At 42.1% G+C, this 19,344-nt stretch overlaps 2 protein-coding genes across 2 annotated transcripts; both read left to right on the top strand.

Annotated features, from left to right (window-relative positions):
* Nucleotides 1–680: 680 nt before the first annotated feature.
* On the top strand, nucleotides 681–2,300 carry LOC139569875 (keratin-associated protein 10-6-like). The gene has a single exon (XM_071391196.1). The coding sequence runs from the start codon at nucleotides 681–683 to the stop codon at nucleotides 2,298–2,300; it is 1,620 nt and encodes a 539-aa protein (XP_071247297.1).
* Nucleotides 2,301–12,313: 10,013 nt separating this feature from the next.
* On the top strand, nucleotides 12,314–16,228 carry LOC139571518 (G-protein coupled receptor 4). The gene is made up of 2 exons (XM_071394480.1): nucleotides 12,314–12,451; nucleotides 13,769–16,228. The coding sequence occupies exon 2, from the start codon at nucleotides 13,775–13,777 to the stop codon at nucleotides 14,774–14,776; it is 1,002 nt and encodes a 333-aa protein (XP_071250581.1). The 5' UTR covers nucleotides 12,314–12,451; nucleotides 13,769–13,774; the 3' UTR covers nucleotides 14,777–16,228.
* The last annotated feature ends 3,116 nt before the right edge of the window (nucleotides 16,229–19,344 follow it).

Genomic DNA, 19,344 nt, shown 5'->3' with positions numbered 1-19,344 from the left:
ACTCCTCAGTAATCACCTCACTATACTCCTCAGTAACCACCTCGCTGTACTCCTCAGTAACCTGCCTGTACTCCTCAGTAATCACCTCACTGTACTCCTCAGTAATCACATCACTGTACTCCTCAGTAATCACCTCACTGTACTCCTCAGTAATCACCTCACTGTACTCCTCAGTAATCACCTCACTATACTCCTCAGTAACCACCTCGCTGTACTCCTCAGTCATCACCTCACTGTACTCCTCAGTAACTACCACATGATTAGTTTAGCACTGGGTCATACTGGATAGCTTATACATAAGAGACATGTTGGGGGGAGAGAATAAACCAATAATCCATTAAAATAACATACATCCTCTTTTATCAATTGATTTTAATCAACATCAACAGAGTTATGCCAAAGCCTGTCTTATTAAACTGTAGTTCTCAAGCACAGCATTTCTTAGACATCACATCACACAGACGTTTCCACATGGACATCTTGAGAACTCCCCCATCAGTGCCTGTTCCTCACCACAGAGCTGTCAGCTGTTACAGTGCCTGTTCCTCACCACAGAGCTGTCAGCTGTCACAGTGCCTGTTCCTCACCACAGAGCTGTGACAGTGCCTGTTCCTCACCACAGAGCTGTCAGCTGTCACAGTGCATGTTCCTCACCACAGAGCTGTCAGCTGTCACAGTGCATGTTCCTCACCACAGAGCTGTCACAGTGCCTGTTCCTCACCACAGAGCTGTCAGCTGTCACAGTGCCTGTTCCTCACCACAGAGCTGTCACAGTGCCTGTTCCTCACCACAGAGCTGTCACAGTGCATGTTCCTTACCACAGAGCTGTCAGCTGTTACAGTGCATGTTCCTCACCACAGAGCTGTCACAGTGCCTGTTCCTCACCACATAGCTGTCAGCTGTTACAGTGCATGTTCCTCACCACAGAGCTGTCAGCTGTCACAGTGCATGTTCCTCACCACAGAGCTGTCAGCTGTCACAGTGCATGTTCCTCACCACAGAGCTGTCAGCTGTCACAGTGCATGTTCCTCACCACAGAGCTGTCACAGTGCCTGTTCCTCACCACAGTGCTGTCAGCTGTTACAGTGCCTGTTCCTCACCACAGAGCTGTCAGCTGTCACAGTGCATGTTCCTCACCACAGAGCTGTCAGCTGTCACAGTGCATGTTCCTCACCACAGAGCTGTCACAGTGCCTGTTCCTCACCACAGAGCTGTCACAGTGCCTGTTCCTCACCACAGAGCTGTCAGCTGTTACAGTGCATGTTCCTCACCACAGAGCTGTCACAGTGCCTGTTCCTCACCACAGAGCTGTCAGCTGTCACAGTGCCTGTTCCTCACCACAGAGCTGTCACAGTGCCTGTTCCTCACCACAGAGCTGTCACAGTGCCTGTTCCTTACCACAGAGCTGTCACAGTGCCTGTTCCTCACGACATAGCTGTCAGCTGTTACTGTGCATGTTCCTCACCACAGAGCTGTCACAGTGCCTGTTCCTCACCACAGAGCTGTCAGCTGTCACAGTGCCTGTTCCTCACCACAGAGCTGTCAGCTGTCACAGTGCCTGTTCCTCACCACAGAGCTGTCACAGTGCATGTTCCTCACCACAGAGCTGTCACAGTGCCTGTTCCTCACCACAGAGCTGCCAGCTGTTACAGTGCATGTTCCTCACCACAGAGCTGTCACAGTGCCTGTTCCTCACCACAGAGCTGTCACAGTGCCTGTTCCTCACCACAGAGCTGTCACAGTGCCTGTTCCTCACCACAGAGCTGTCACAGTGCCTGTTCCTCACCACAGAGCTGTCACAGTGCCTGTTCCTCACTACAGAGCTGTCAGCTGTTACAGTGCCTGTTCCTCACCACAGAGCTGTCACAGTGCCTGTTCCTCACTACAGAGCTGTCAGCTGTTACAGTGCCTGTTCCTTACCACAGAGCTGTCAGCTGTCACAGTGCCTGTTCCTCACCACAGAGCTGTCAGCTGTCACAGTGCCCGTTCCTCACCACAGAGCTGTCAGCTGTCACAGTGCCTGTTCCTCACCACAGAGCTGTCACAGTGCCTGTGCCTGTTCCACAGAGCTGTCAGCTGTCACAGTGCCTGTTCCTCACCACAGAGCTGTCACAGTGCCTGTTCCTCACCACAGAGCTGTCAGCTGTCACAGTGCCTGTTCCTCACCACAGAGCTGTCACAGTGCCTGTTCTTCACTACAGAGCTGTCAGCTGTGGGTCCTTCTGAGAACCAAATACAGCCCCCCCATCTGGAGAGCTGCTAATCACAGCAAACTGACATCTCAGCAACACCGTCAGTGATCTTCATTAGTAAAGCTAATGTACACTACTGTATGTGTTGGAAGAGGTTAGATGGCATCAGTAAGTTAACCCTTCTTCAGGTTAGTAGAGGTTAGATGGCATCAGTAAGTTAACCCTTCAGGTTAGTAGAGGTTAGATGGCATCAGTAAGTTAACCCTTCTTCAGGTTAGTAGAGGTTAGATGGCATCAGTAAGTTAACCCTTCTTCAGGTTAGTAGAGGTTAGATGGCATCAGTAAGTTAACCCTTCTTCAGGTTAGTAGAGGTTAGATGGCATCAGTAAGTTAACCCTTCTTCAGGTTAGTAGAGGTTAGATGGCATCAGTAAGTTAACCCTTCTTCAGGTTAGTAGAGGTTTGTGACAAAAGCCAAAAAGGATCTGCCCACTCCATCAAGAAGTGAGGACAACAACACAGGGCATCCATGGGACCTCTTGGAACCATGGACTACACCTGCAGAAACTGGACAACGGGGGAAGCAGAAGAGATACCCATCATAGACTTCTCACTGCTGACTCTGGACACACCACCTCCAGTGGAAGAAACAACCAGCTGGTATCATCAAGTAGAATCAGCCAGCAGCAACACAGAAGCAGCAATGTGGGCAGCAGTGTTGCATGACCTAGATTTGGAACAGGAAGCTTGAGTTATAGCTGTGGAGCACTAACTGAGGTCTAAAATTTAGCGAAATAGTCTAAGGTTTAGACAGAGGCCCAGCACCTTGGAAACCCCCCTGTAAAAAAAAGGTATATAAAGAGAACAGAGATCATGAGAGAACTATGATTACTCACTGACATATGAGACAGACTTCATATGGAGAATCATCATAGGTACATTTACTATTGCACTATACTCCTTTTGTTGGACTAGTACAATATTTGAGAATTGTATAATTTTGCCTAAGTACTTTATTGGGTCACTATCTGCCTGGTTGAACTTTGTGAAGCCAAGACTGCGTCACTGAAACACAGGGGTCTAGACACCCCTTGATCACAGACAAAGCGGCAACCACACAGTGAGACATCAGGTACAGAAGTGATTAGCAATACAAGGAAACAGCCAACTACCAGTTCCAATATATTGAGTCTATACACAGGGTTGGAAGTGAATAGTATTCAAATATTGGAATTCGGAATCTAGCATTATTGCTGTGAGAATACCAATTACAGGAAAGTGACCAAGGGGCTGAGTATTTAAGGTAATTTAACTATTTTACTATTTAGTAAATATTGTTAGAAGTGTTAACGCATTTAAAGATTTGCAATATTATCTGGCATAGCATAACGCATTTATGATTGATTGAGCATTATTGATGTATTAGAACTGTATAACCATTTAACTGTAATATCATGTGTAAGACAAAAAACAGAGTGACTGAATAAAAGCTGGAAACTTTGACAACTAGGCCAGGATAGATATCCGGAGAGAAAACGCCTTTGACACTCTCGCTAAACGGAAAGTGACCTTGGCTATAGGTTAAAGTGATAGCATTAAAGAATAATTCATTGTGTGGACAATAATATATCTTTGGAAAAGTCAAACATATAACAATACTAGTTTCCAAGTGACTACTAGCTGACGAGCATAATAACTAACAGAAGTTTAGTTATTAGGTATTGGTATACAAGAGAGGAAGAGACGAGTTAAGGGAGTATAGGAGGAATCTATAAACATAAAGTAATAAAGTACTCATCTATCCAAGGCCTCACCCCAGACCGGAAAACAAGGGAGTGACAACGTTAAGGAAGGGACAAACCCAACTCACGCGAAGGGCCAGTACGAATAGATAGAAGGGTTGGTAGGGCCGCACGACTAGGCCCTCGTTACACCGAAGTAACTACAATCCTAAAGTACTCTGCCTAGCCAGAGGACGGGATAGAGGCTTTTGCTGCAGGCGACGGGCAAAAGTCAGCACCGTGACAGGTTAGATGGCATCAGTAAGTTAACCCTTCTTCGGGTTAGTAGAGGTTAGATGGCATCAGTAAGTTAACCCTTCTTCGGGTTAGTAGAGGTTAGATGGCATCAGTAAGTTAACCCTTCAGGTTAGTAGAGGTTCGATGGCATCAGTAAGTTAACCCTTCTTCGGGTTAGTAGAGGTTAGCTGGCATCAGTAAGTTAACCCTTCTTCAGGTTAGTAGAGGTTAGATGGCATCAGTAAGTTAACCCTTCTTCAGGTTAGTAGAGGTTAGATGGCATCAGTAAGTTAATCCTTTCTACTGTCAATAGAGGTTAGAGGGCATTTTATGGTCCTTCACCTCCCTTCACCGTCTGATATAGAAAAAATATGTTTCTAAATATTGTCTCTTCCCCCCGTTAGTTTTCACTCTCCCCTCCTTCCCAAATCATCTCTCTTGGAGGTGATTATTCAAGGGGATAATTAAATGTAAACTGCCCAGTGTAATTTGTCATGTCATGTGAAGGACCCAAGGCGTTGTCGCTGCCAGCAGATGCTACTCAGCAGTTCTCCTGCGGATCAGAATCCTTCACGTAGGTCAAACACACACACAAACACACACACACATGTTTTTCTTTGCAGACCGTGGTACAGAAACACCAGATGGCTAAAGTTGGAGGTGTATTTCCTTTTACCTCTGAGACTTGATGGCTACATTTCATCTACGACAGGACATGATGTCATGCTTAAGACATGAAGCACTAGATCACGTGTCAAACTCAAGGCCTGCGGGCCAGATCCAGTCTACATTGGAATGACTGAAGCCAAACTATGACTAAAGCCAAACCAGAAACGGTTTTAAATATTAGACCCATATTTGTGGCGGCAGGTAGCCTAGTGGTTAGAGCGTTGGACCAGTAACCAGCAGGTAGCCTAGTGGTTAGAGCATTGGGCCAGTAACCAGCAGGTAGCCTAGTGGTTAGAGCATTGGGCCAGTAACCAGCAGGTAGCCTAGTGGTTAGAGCATTGGGCCAGTAACCAGCAGGTAGCCTAGTGGTTAGAGCATTGGGTCAGTAACCAGCAGGTAGCCTAGTGGTTAGAGCATTGGGCCAGTAACCAGCATGTAGCCTAGTGGTTAGAGCATTGGGTCAGTACCCAGCAGGTAGCCTAGTGGTTAGAGCATTGGGCCAGTAACCAGCATGTAGCCTAGTGGTTAGAGCATTGGGCCAGTAACCAGCATGTAGCCTAGTGGTTAGAGCATTGGGCCAGTAACCAGCAGGTAGCCTAGTGGTTAGAACATTGGGCCAGTAACCAGCAGGTAGCCTAGTGGTTAGAGCATTGGGCCAGTAACCAGCAGGTAGCCTAGTGGTTAGAGCATTGGGCCAGTAACCAGCAGGTAGCCTAGTGGTTAGAGCATTGGGCCAGTAACCAGCAGGTAGCCTAGTGGTTAGAGCATTGGGTCAGTAACCAGCAGGTAGCCTAGTGGTTAGAGCATTGGGCCAGTAACCAGCATGTAGCCTAGTGGTTAGAGCATTGGGTCAGTAACCAGCAGGTAGCCTAGTGGTTAGAGCATTGGGCCAGTAACCAGCATGTAGCCTAGTGGTTAGAACATTGGGCCAGTAACCAGCAGGTAGCCTAGTGGTTAGAGCATTGGGCCAGTAACCAGCAGGTAGCTTAGTGGTTAGAGCATTGGGCCAGTAACAAGCAGGTAGCCTAGTGGTTAGAGCATTGGGCCAGTAACCAGCAGGTAGCCTAGTGGTTAGAGCATTGGGCCAGTAACCAGCAGGTAGCCTAGTGGTGAGAGCATTGGGCCAGTAACCAGCAGGTAACCTAGTGGTTAGAGCATTGGGCCAGTAACCAGCAGGTAGCCTAGTGGTTAGAGCATTGGGCCAGTAACCAGCAGGTAGCCTAGTGGTTAGAGCATTGGGTCAGTAACCAGCAGGTAGCCTAGTGGTTAGAGCATTGGGCCAGTAACCAGCAGGTTAGAGTAGTGGTTAGAGCATTGGACTTGTATAACCGAGAGGTTGTAAGATCAAATCCCTGAGCTGACAAGGTTAAAATGTGTTGTTCTGCCCCTGAACAAGGCAGTTAAGACAAGTTATCTGGTACCCCTTGTATATAGACAAGTTATCTGGTACCCCTTGTATATAGACAAGTTATCTGGTACCCCTTGTATATAGACAAGTTATCTGGTACCCCATGTATATAGACAAGTTATCTGGTACCCCATGTATTTAGACAAGTTAGCATTACTCAGTACTGGTACCCCATGTTTATAGCCAAGTTACCATTACTCAGTACTGGTACCCCATGTTTATAGCCAAGTTACCATTACTCAGTACTGGTACCCCATGTTTATAGCCAAGTTATAATTACTCAGTACTGGTACCCCATGTTTATAGCCAAGTTACCATTACTCAGTACTGGTACCCCATGTTTATAGCCAAGTTATAATTACTCAGTACTGGTACCCCATGTTTATAGCCAAGTTATCATTACTCAGTACTGGTACCCCATGTTTATAGCCAAGTTATCATTACTCAGTACTGGTACCCCATGTTTATAGCCAAGTTATCATGACTCAGTACTGGTACCCCTTGTATATAGCCAAGTTATCATTGCTCTGTACTGGTACCCCATATTTATAGCCAAGTTATCATGACTCAGTACTGGTACCCCTTGTATATAGCCAAGTTATCATTACTCAGTACTGGTACTCCTTGTATATAGCCAAGTTATCATTGCTCTGTACTGGTACCCCATATTTATAGCCAAGTTATCATGACTCAGTACGGGTACCCCTTGTATATAGCCAAGTTATCATTACTCAGTACTGGTACCCCTTGTAAATAGACAAGTTATTGTTACTCATTGTGGATTTATTCCTTGGGTTATTATTTTTCTATTATTTTTAATATTTTCTCTCTGTATTGTTGGGAAGGGCCTGTAAGTAAGTATTTCACTGTTACCCTACACATGTTGTTTACCAAGCATGTGACAAATAACAATTGACTGGATTTTGATTCCCTGAAAGCTGGATAGTCAGGGAGCATAGAACATTCCCAAACCGATGGATAGAGGACATCATTTTGATCATTTTAACAGCGAGGAAATATAACATATTTTCCGTTCGGCCTTCCAGACCCCGTTAAAGACCGAATGCGGTCCGTGAGCAAAATGAGTTTGACACCCCTTATCTAGATGGTCAAAATGGATTGGTCAAGTTCTGCTGCTGCTTTCAACCATTGTCATGTCGTGTGGCTTTCGCTTATTGTTTACAGTATCTGTGTAGAGCAACAGGTGTACTTTCTTGAAATGTTTTGTTTTGCTACTGGAACTATTGAACTGCTATAGGCCTACATGAAATATATTTTTTACTTGGACTTACTCCTCAGTAAGCGTTCATACTAGTATACAAATTGAAATGCGTTTTCCCCCCCCCCTGAATGCATAGACCTGATAATGTGCTTAGGTAATCTTCATGAGATTATGACGTTTTTAATTCTTTCACTCTGTTATCGTGACATCTTTCATACGGCTCTTTTATCCCATCTTGTGATCTGTAAACTTTGATTTGATTTGTTTCTTTGCAGTCTTTTTGCTGGCACATTTGATGTGCCATGTCAGATAACGCATTCCCAGAATTAAATAGAAGAGACAGCATTGCTCTCTCTGTTTCCAAGAGGTCTGTTCTCTATTGTATACCAAGCCTGCCTTTAAACCCTGTGGAAAACATGTACTTTTACTCTCAAAGATTCCACCTGCAGTACAGGAGATTTCAAGATGGCCAAACCATGTTAAATATGCAGTAATTGGAACGGGTACCTTTGTGATGTCATAATAGAAACATGTTTAAAATGACTAACAATACATTTTCTTGGAAATTTGATTTTTTTTTTTTTTCTTAGACTCTTCCCCTGTATTCGTTGAGATGCACTTTCTTGCATAGCTCAGAGTATAAGTATACGTCTCCAGTATTTCCAGTGCCGTTGGATTCTTTATCCTTGACACACTACATACCAAATCCCCATGGTAGGCAAGTGACTCATAAGTTAAACACAACTTCAGAATGAAAATAACTCCCTACAGATTGGCCCTCTGTAGAATATACCCGTGATTCTTCCACACACTGCCACTACATTATATTAATCAGTTAAGGTCTTATCTGCCAGGTAACCTGAAGTTCACCTGCTTTGGGTTTTAAAAGGGTTCACATGCAGATAATTGTATTTCTCTTTTCAACCGTGCTTAGATTACAGTCTCTTTCAATTATTAAGGGCCTCTGAGATTGTCGCAAGGCACTCAGAAAGAACAGCATGGTACCATGTATTATTAGTCAAAGAAGGGGCAATAAATGGAGGAAGTCATTGATATGCATTTCTAGAAAGTACTTTATCTTCTACTCTTGTGTCTAAAGCAGACATATTGATGAATGAGAATAACATAATAATAATTATACAAATTAATATACAAAGTATGTTTATTATATTACTACTACTAATTATTGCACTAAATAATATATTAATTATTTGTATTATTAATTATACAATTATTTAAAGTATTAGTATGCAATAAGCAGCTAGATGACAAGCTTACAATTGTATTACTAGTAACTAATAATGAACCATTTATAAACTACTTATAAACCCTTTATAAATCCTTAATGAAGTATATCTCTATTGTTGTAGTTGTCTAGTTTCATGCTCCTCTGTATGTTCTCTTAAGACTAAGACTCATTAATCTCCAACAAAGTGACATAGATTGTTACATTTCCCTAGTTTGGTCCCATGTGTTACATCACTTCACTAACAGGTTGTGTTAGTGTAAAACACTTCACTAACAGGTTTTGTTACTGTAAATCACTTCACTAACAGGTTGTGTTAGTGTAAAACACTTCACTAACAGGTTGTGTTAGTGTAAAACACTTCACTAACAGGTTGTGTTAGTGTAAAACACTTCACTAACAGGTTGTGTTACTGTAAAACACTTCACTAACAGGTTGTGTTACTGTAAAATGCTTCACTAACAGTTTGTGTTACTGTTAAACACTTCACTAACAGGTTGTATTACTGTAAAACACTTCACTAACAGGTTGTGTTACTGTAAAACACTTCACTAACAGGTTGTGTTTCTTTAATTCCACTCACATCTGAGTGCTTTGCCTATGATCCTTAGATTGAATTTGGGCACAGGAACACTTTCTGTAAAAGTTGGACTCGTGCCCCTGGTAGGAACTGTCATGAGTGCTTTAGAATTGTGTGCATGGATGCATCCCAAATGGCACCCTATTCCCTAAATAGTGCACTACTTTAAGCAGAGCTGGCACCCTATTCCCTAAATAGTGCACTACTTTAAGCAGAGCACTATGGACACTAAAGGAATAAGGTGCCATTCGGGAGGCATTCCATATCTACAGCCAGCTGTGTGAGCCAAACTAGATGATTTCTGCCAAGAAGTGTTTGAACACCTTGTAAGCATTTTAAATCAATGCCTTGTAGAAACTGTAAAAATCCACATTGAATTCCCTCAACACAAGATATGAAGGAATTGAAGATATGGAGTTTACCATCCAGTGGGAAGTGTTTCTTTGATCCTTATACCTTGATAACATGTACCGTTGCCAGATCTCCTCTCAGTTGAACAAGTTGATGATCGTAACATGTGATAGGTGATTCACAAAACTACACCTACTGAACACCATTCAACCCCTTAGCACAACTCAACATGGTGATGATGATGATGATGATGATGAGGATTATATTGATAATGATGATGATGATGGTGGTGGTTAGTGATGATGATGATGGTGGTGGTTAGTGTTGATGATGATGGTGGCGGTTAGTGATGATGGTGGTGGTGGTGGTTAGTGATGATGATGATGGTGGTGGTGGTTAGTGATGGTGGTGGTGGTGGTTAGTGATGATGATGATGGTGGTGGTTAGTGATGATGATGATGGTGCTGGTGGTGGTAGTTAGTAATGATGATGATGATGGTGGTGGTGGTTAGTGATGATGGTGGTGGTGGTTAGCGATGATGGTGATGGTTAGTGATGATGGTGGTGGGTGGTGGTTAGTGATGATGATGGTGGTGGTGGTGGTTAGTGATGATGATGGTGATGGTGGTGGTGGTGGTTAGTGATGATGATGGTGGTGGTGGTGGAGGTGGTGGTGGTTAAATAAATGCATTCTACAGAAGATAATGGTATAGGAAACCTACAAAATAATAGCAAGAACCCCCTCTGCAGTTTAGAAAATGCTGTCATAATGCTGTGCTGATAAACATTTACAATACATGTTTAACTGATGATGGTGGTGGTTAGTGGTGATGATGGTGGTTAGTGATGATGGTGATGGTGGTGGTTAGTGATGATGGTGGTGGTTAGTGATGATGGTTAGTGGTGGTTAGTGATGATGGTTAGTGATGATGATGGTGGTGGTGGTGATGGTTAGTGATGATGATGATGGTTAGTGATGATGGTGGTGGTTAGTGGTGATGGTGGTGGTGATGGTGGTTGTTAGTGATGGTGGTGGTTTGTGATGATGATGGTAGTGTTGGTTGTGGTTAGTTATGATGATGATGGTGGTCGAGGTGGTGGTTAGTGATGATGGTGGTGGTGGTGGTTAGTGATGATGATGGTTAGTGATGGTTAGTGATGATGGTGGTGGTGGTTAGTGATGATGATGATGGTGGTCGAGGTGGTTAGTGATGATGGTTAGTGATGATGAGGGTGATGGTTAGTGATGGTGATGAGGATTGTATTGATGATGATGGTTAGTGATGATGATTTTATTTAACCTTTATTTAACTAGGCAGGTCAGTTAAGAACACATTCTTATTTTCAATGACGGCCTAGGAACAGTGGGTTAACCACAGATTTGTAACTTGTCAGCTCGGGGATTCGAACTTTCAACCTTTCAATTACTAGTCCAACGCTCTAACCACTAGGCTACCCTGCCGCCCCAATGATGATGATGATGATGGTGATGATGAATGGTGGTGATGGTGGTGGTGATGGTGATGGTGGTGATGATGATGATGGTGGTGATGATGATGATGGTGGTGGTGGTGGTGATGATGATGATGATGATGATGATGATGATGATGATGATGATGATGATGATGATGGTGGTGATGATGATGTGAACAAGGATGCTGATTGTTTTATCTCTCTGTCTCTCTGTAATGAAAGGTGGAATAATAGACAAATAAAAGCATCACTGGACCCAACAATCACTGAGGAAATAATGTATAATTAACAAACTATTAATTAGTGTACAGAAGAGACGTCTTGTTTCTAACCATAGTTCTTTGGGGGATGAGATATACTCCAGCAGCATGTCACCTCTTGTAACCTCTTGTAGACAAGACTTGAGATAAGTAACTCATCACTCTCTCGTATAGATCATCTGTGTGGATGATACCCTGACCTGCCGGGGCCCGTGATCCATTGAATGGTACTGTAGCTCAGTAAGGACTTGGTGCTACAGCCACAAAATGTAGGTAAAAAGGTAAAAAACAGCAGGTTTATGTATTGGGTATCATTTTTATTGACAGTTTGATAACAGGCGTCTACATACAGGTGTAGGATCTAAATCTGATCAGCCTGTTGGAGGAGAACTTGTAGTGTATTTGAGGTTTAATAAAAAGACTTCTGAAGTTTGTAATTTCCATTTAGAAATTTTACTCTTGATTTTCCCTCACAAAAAATGTAATCAAATTAAGATCCTACATCTGTACAGAAAATAGTCAGTTGATCCATTAAAACAAATCTGAGTCAGTCGGAATGATCATATTATAGACAAAAGGTATTAGAAAAACAGCAGAAATACTGAGAACGTCATGGGATATTATTACATGATGTGTTATTAAGTGACAGTGACTTACGGAGGCAGATCTGACTTACGGAGGCAGATCTGGTTTACACATTTTATATAGTTATTTCTCTGTTGACCAGTAATTAACGCCACTGTGACGGGCACATTTTAGCTTCTTATTATCAGCATTCTTAACTTCCTGCTGTGGTTAATGTAACATGTTTCATTTTATGACTTCATGACTTCTGTTTCACCACCATCAAAATAAATATCTCTATGAGCGTCTGTGCTTTCCCAGCACACCATGGCATTACTTCACATCCTGTTCAAACACACTGTTGGCATATCGTTTGGTACTGACTATTCAACTCACACTCTCTCTAATGAGGTTTCCCAAAAGGACGTTCTGAATTTGTTGGAAAAGTGCAGCTAAGACAGGACTGCAGGTATGTTTTGATTAGTTCTGTTATATTAATATTTTGATAACATAACACGACATAGTCAGGGAGAGAATTCACATCAGTGTTATGAAATTCATGGTAATTTAGTGGTCATCTATATGTTTTTTTACCCTCTCGTTTTAATGATACTTTACACCCTCTAGTTTTAATGATACTTGATACCTAATAGTTTGAATGATACTTTATACCCACTAGTTGTAATGACACTTTATACACTCTAGTTTTAATGATACTTTATATACACTAGTTGTAATGACTCTTTATACCCTCTAGTTGTAATGACTCTTTATACCCACTAGTTGTAATGACTCTTTATACCCTCTAGTTTTACTGATCCTTTATACCCACTAGTTGTAATGACTCTTTATACCCACTAGTTGTAATGACTCTTTATACCCACTAGTTGTAATGACTCTTTATACCCACTAGTTGTAATGACTCTTTATACCCACTAGTTGTAATGACTCTTTATACCCACTAGTTGTAATGACTCTTTATACCCTCTAGTTGTAATGATACTTTATACACTCTAGTTGTAATGACTCTTTATACCCACTAGTTGTAATGCCTCTTTATACCCACTAGTTGTAATGACTCTTTATACCAAAACGTTTTACTGATCCTTTATACCCACTAGTTGTAATGACTCTTTATACCCACTAGTTGTAATGATACTTTATACCCTCTAGTTGTAATGACTCTTTATACCCTCTAGTTGTAATGACTCTTTATACCCACTAGTTGTAATGACTCTTTATACTCACTAGTTGTAATGACTCTGTATACCCAATAGTTGTACTGACTCTTTATACCCACTAGTTGTACTGACTCTTTATACCCACTAGTTGTAATGACTCTTTATACCCACTAGTTGTAATGACTCTTTATACCCACTAGTTGTACTGACTCTTTATACCCACTAGTTGTAATGATACTTTATACCCACTAGTTGTAATGATACTTTATACCCACTAGTTGTAATGATACTTAATACCCTCTAGTTGTAATGACTCTTTATACCCTCTAGTTGTAATGACTCTTTATACCCACTAGTTGTAATGACTCTTTATACCAAAAAGTTTTACTGATACTTTACACCCTCTAGTTTTAATGATACCTTATACACTCTAGTTTTAATGATACTTTATACCCTCTTAGTGTCAAGTTGAAGGTGTTGATTACAAAAATATAATTTAAAGAGTGAAAGCATCAAGTTACAGGCTCTAAGGGAATGTGTAATGGGGTTAATCTTTCTATACAATCTATATCATATGAACTTAACATATCCTCTTGATTCTTAAGGACATCATGGACATGCCTCCCACCCCCAGCTCTGGTAATAGTAACCTGAATGAAGCAAACACTTGTGGAGTGGACCTCAACCAAGATGCCATCTACCTTCCTGTAATCTACAGTATCTTCTTCATCATTGGCACTCCCCTCAATCTGATGGCCCTGTTCGGGCTCTATCGTCTGATCAAGTCTGAAAACGTCTTACCGGTGTACGTGATCAACCTGCTCCTTTCGGATCTCCTCCAACTGTTCACTGTACCTCTATGGATTGACTACTATCGCAGGGGTCACAGCTGGCGATTCGGGTCCACTTCCTGCCAGTTATTGGGGGTCAGTTTCTACGTCAGCATTTACACCGGCATTGCCTTCATGTGCGTCATCGCTTTGGAGCGCTACTTGGCCATCGCCAAGCCTCTGAGATTCCAAGCATTGAGAAAGCTGAAGTTTGCACGATGGATAGCCCTTAGCATATGGGTCTTGGTAGCCGTGCCTCCATCCATCGCCTTGCATAAAATGCAACCCAACGACAATCACACCCTGTGTATCGAGAGCTACCCTTCCAAGGAGGGGTTCGTCATCTACCGATTGATCACCTTAGCCCTGTCCTTCATCATCCCTCTCGCCTTCATCGTGTTCCTCCACCGGAAGACCCTGAGGTCTTTGTCGGCCATTGGTACCTTAGGAACGGAAGAGAAGCACCGCATCAGGGGGCTTCTCAATCTGCTGGTGGTCATCTTCATCCTGGTCCTTGGCCCCTACCACATCACAGGATGCGTGAAGTACATTGGATTGCTTTTCCACAGGGACGCCTGTGAATGGGAGAAGGCTGTGTTTGTGCCCTACCAGCTGGGCAGGGGTTTGCTGAGCCTCAACAGTGTGCTGGATCCTGTGCTTTATACGTTCCTGAGGAGTGACTTCAGGGAGGCTGCGGGCTATTACCTGCCCTGCCTGAGGATTCGTCGGAGGACCACCACTAAGACCCATAGTAGTCTTTCAGATCACACTGATTCTATCTAAACCCAAACCAGACATTTGTAACATACCTGTACATGATGTACAGTACCTAGCTAGATGCTATCTGCTTTTCTTATAATATATTAACCAGCCTTCGAAGAACCATCACCAGGCCCACTATTATCCTTTAAGACCCCACAGAGAGACCCCGATTCAACCTGTGATAAACATTAATACTGAACATTATTCATAAATGCTGCAGAACAAAGGTTATACTGTGGGAAAGGAACATCTCTAAGATATACATATATTTCGTATAATTATTTTTTTTACAAAAACTGTTTGTTTCTTTAAACAGTGCCAGTGGGTTTTAGAAAGTACATTCTTGATTGAGACAGACGTGGTTTGCCTCATATTGCCACAGCCAGGAAGTTGCCAAATTGTGATTTCATGTGGCAGGCAGCTGGTATCGCAGAAGGACTGGTGTCCTCATAATACATTCATATTTCCTCTTTCAAGCAACAAAAAATTGTACAAAAAGGAACTTGCCTCTAAACACATCTTGTTCCAAATCAATTGGAAGTTGTTTTACAAACTTGTTTTACAACTTTGTTTAAACAAACTTACAAACTAGACATGAAACATATAAGATCCACTGCTGAAGAACTGAACATAGTTTTAATCCTTGGTTGTCCACAATAGTGTATATTTGACACTGGGGAGAAAAATAATTTAGTACTTTGATGATTTAGAGTTGCCCCTGGCAACTGAAAGGGATGTTCGACCAGACTGTTCTACCTGTTTATAAATAGCATTGTACCCAACTGAGGACCACACGTACACAAGAATTGGAAGTGGTTTTGTAATGTGGGGCAATGTGTAATATTGTATTTCTGTCAGCATTGCAATGCTAAATGTAAATCAATCTATATCACAAACCTATGTACCATTTAATTTAAAACATTTAATTTAAAACATAACTGTACATATCATGACACCTTTCAGATTCAGTTGAATAAAAGAGTTTCATGTTTGCATAAAAATGATATAGATTATATCCCATATGTTACTATAGCCTATAGGGGGGCAAAACTAATGAAATGTACAGTGAGTTCCTAATGTTTCCATCTGTGCTACAACACTGAAGGTGCTAAAGATGATGCCGTTGACATAGTAACACGTACCACTTGACAATATGTGCATTGTATGTCCAATTTATCTGCCCACAGAGACTAATCACATAGTTCTAGCTCTGTGGTTGAGGCAGTCATTCCACACGGCACTAACTTGAAAGGAGAGAGACTCCTGTAAAATTGCTCTTGATTCAAAGAACTGCATAATCAATAAAAGTGTATTTTATCTAATTACACATTATAGCGAAGACATGTATATATAGATATATATTTTTTTTTTAATCAACGCTTTGCCTCTGTGATTGAGCCAAGCATTATTGCACTGATTCAGATTGATACCAGTTAATTGTTGTACAATGCATTAAAGAGCGCTTTAATTATAGACGGCAGACTCTGCTGTCACTCTTATCCTGCTCTGTCATTTGTTCATTAGTCCCTGCAGACCTGATTAGTCAATGGATGCATTGTAATAACCCTGGCTCTTAAAGAGGGGTAGCTCCAGCTCAATGCAGTCAGGCTCCCACATCAGAAGTTATTGATCCAATAGACTGTAATGCCCCCCCCCCCTGATCCATATCACATTCCGCTGCTTATCAGTGACACACAGGGATGCTTGCCATGCTCAGATTTTCAATAAAGTTCCATGCATGTGAATGCCTGTGAGAATATGGTCGTGTGTGATTTACATTATCAGGGGATCGTATAGCACACAATTATAAACTGGCCCTCACAAATTGATGGTAATCTGTTTAAAGGTGGTGGGTAGATAACTGGCCCTCACAAGTTGATGGTAATCTGTTTAAAGGTGGTGGGTAGATAACTGGCCCTCACAAATTGATGGTAATCTGTTTAAAGGTGGTGGGTAGATAACTGGCCCTCACAAGTTGATGGTAATCTGTTTTAAAGGTGGTGGGTAGATAACTGGCCCTCACAAGTTGATGGTAATCTGTTTAAAGGTGGTGGGTAGATAACTGGCCCTCACAAATTGATGGTAATCTGTTTTAAAGGTGGTGGGTAGATAACTGGCCCTCACAAGTTGATGGTAATCTGTTTTAAAGGTGGTGGGTAGATAACTGGCCCTCACAAATTGATGGTAATCTGTTTTAAAGGTGGTGGGTAGATAACTGGCCCTCACAAGTTGATGGTAATCTGTTTTAAAGGTGGTGGGTAGATAACTGGCCCTCACAAGTTGATGGTAATCTGTCTTAAAGGTGGTGGGTAGATAACTGGCCCTCACAAGTTGATGGTAATCTGTTTTAAAGGCGGTGGGTAGATAACTGGCCCTCACAAGTTGATGGTAATCTGTTTTAAAGGTGGTGGGTAGATAACTGGCCCTCACAAGTTAATGGTAATCTGTCTTAAAGGTGGTGGGTAGATAACTGGCCCTCACAAGTTAATGGTAATCTGTCTTAAAGGTGGTGGGTAGATAACTGGCCCTCACAAGTTGATGGTAATCTGTCTTAAAGGTGGTGGGTAGATAACTGGCCCTCACAAGTTGATGGTAATCTGTCTTAAAGGTGGTGGGTAGATAACTGGCCCTCACAAGTTGATGGTAATCTGTCTTAAAGGTGGTGGGTAGATAACTGGCCCTCACAAGTTGATGGTAATCTGTCTTAAAGGTGGTGGGTAGATAACTGGCCCTCACAAGTTAATGGTAATCTGTCTTAAAGGTGGTGGGTAGATAACTGGCCCTCACAAGTTGATGGTAATCTGTCTTAAAGGTGGTGGGTAGATAACTGGCCCTCACAAGTTGATGGTAATCTGTCTTAAAGGTGGTGGGTAGATAACTGGCCCTCACAAGTTGATGGTAATCTGTCTTAAAGGTGGTGGGTAGATAACTGGCCCTCACAAGTTGATGGTAATCTGTTTTAAAGGTGGTGGGTAGATAACTGGCCCTCACAAGTTAATGGTAATCTGTTTTAAAGGTGGTGGGTAGATAACTGTCCCTCACATGTTTTTTTTTAACATTTTAAACCTTTATTTAACTAGGCAAGTCAGTTAAGAACAAATTCATATTTTCAATGACGGCCTAGGAACAGTGGGTTAACTGCCTTGTTCAGGGGCAGAACAACATATTTTTACCTTGGGGATTCGATCTTGCAACCTTCCGGTTACTAGTCCAACACTCTAACCACTAGGCTACCTGCCACCCCATAGGTGTGATGATGGTAATCTGTTTTAAAGGTGGTGGGTAGATATCCTCCAATGAACAATGAACAAAAAACACAATTTGCCTCATACAGCGCAACACATCTCCTTCACATAGAGTTGATCAGGCTGTTGATTGTGGCTTGTGTAATGTTGTCCCACTCCTCTTCAATGGCTGTGTGAAGTTGCTGGATATTGGCGGGAAATGGGACACGCTGTCATAAACGTAGATCCAGAGCATCCCAAATATGCTCAATAAGTGACATGTCTGGTGAGTATGCAGGTCATGGAAGAACTGAGACATTTTTAGCTTTCAGGAGTTGTGTACAGATCCTAAAGACATGGGACCGTGCATAATTATGCTGAAACATGAGGTGATGGCGGCGGATGAATGGCATGACAATGGGGCTCAGGATCTCGTCACAGTATCTCTGTGCATTCAAATTGCCATCGATAAAATACAATTGTGTTTGTTGTTGGTAGCATATGCGTGCCCATACCATAACCCCACTACCACCACGGGCCACACTGTTCACAAAGTTGACATCAGCAAATCGCTCGCCCACATGACGCCTGTCACTTGTTCTGAGGTTGTGAGGCCATTTGGACGTACTGCCAAATTCTCGAAAACGACGTTGGAGGCTGTGGAGAAATGAACATCACCAGGCGGTATGAGTTAATAGACCAATAACAAAGACATTATCAAACCTCTCTGCCAATAACAGCTAGTTTTCAGGTACATATCCCTCGCATTAACCTTTACTTCATACCCATCCCGGATCCGGGAGCATCCTCATCAAAAAAGCTGACTAGCATAGCCTAGCCTAACGCGACAGGGATATCATATAATATAATTTCATGAAATCACAAGTCCAATACAGCAAATGAAAGATAAACATCTTGTGAATCAAGCCATCATTTCCGATTTTTTAAATGTTTTACAGCGAAAACACAATATGTATTTATATTAGCTAACCACAATAGCCAAACACACAACGGCATGTTTTCACCATGATTCCACCGCATAGGTAGCTTTCACAAAATCCAGAAATAGAGATAAAATTAATCACTAACCTTGAACAACTTCATCAGATGACAGTCTTATAACATCATGTTATACAATACATTTATGTTTTGTTCGAAAATGTGCATATTTAGAGCTACAAATCGTGGTTATACATTGTGAATACGTAGCAACAATTCGCCAGAATGTCCGGAGATATTTTGGACACTCACCTAATCTGACCAAAGAACTCATCATAAACTTTACATAAAAATACTTGTTGTATGGCAAATGAAAGACACACTGGTTCTTAATGCAACCGCTGTGTTAGATTTTTAAAAATAACT

The sequence above is a fragment of the Salvelinus alpinus genome, chromosome 3 (assembly GCF_045679555.1).
Source record: "Salvelinus alpinus chromosome 3, SLU_Salpinus.1, whole genome shotgun sequence".
Classification (NCBI taxonomy): Eukaryota; Metazoa; Chordata; class Actinopteri; order Salmoniformes; family Salmonidae; genus Salvelinus; species Salvelinus alpinus.
The sequence above is the reverse complement of the archived record's forward strand: the minus strand, read 5'-3'. Positions and strand labels throughout refer to the sequence as shown.

What these genes read in the sequence shown, in the direction of transcription:
- LOC139569875 (XM_071391196.1), top strand. Translation starts at nt 681, where the DNA reads ATGTTCCTCACCACAGAGCTGTCACAGTGCCTGTTCCTCACCACAGAG.
- LOC139571518 (XM_071394480.1), top strand. Translation starts at nt 13,775, where the DNA reads ATGGACATGCCTCCCACCCCCAGCTCTGGTAATAGTAACCTGAATGAA.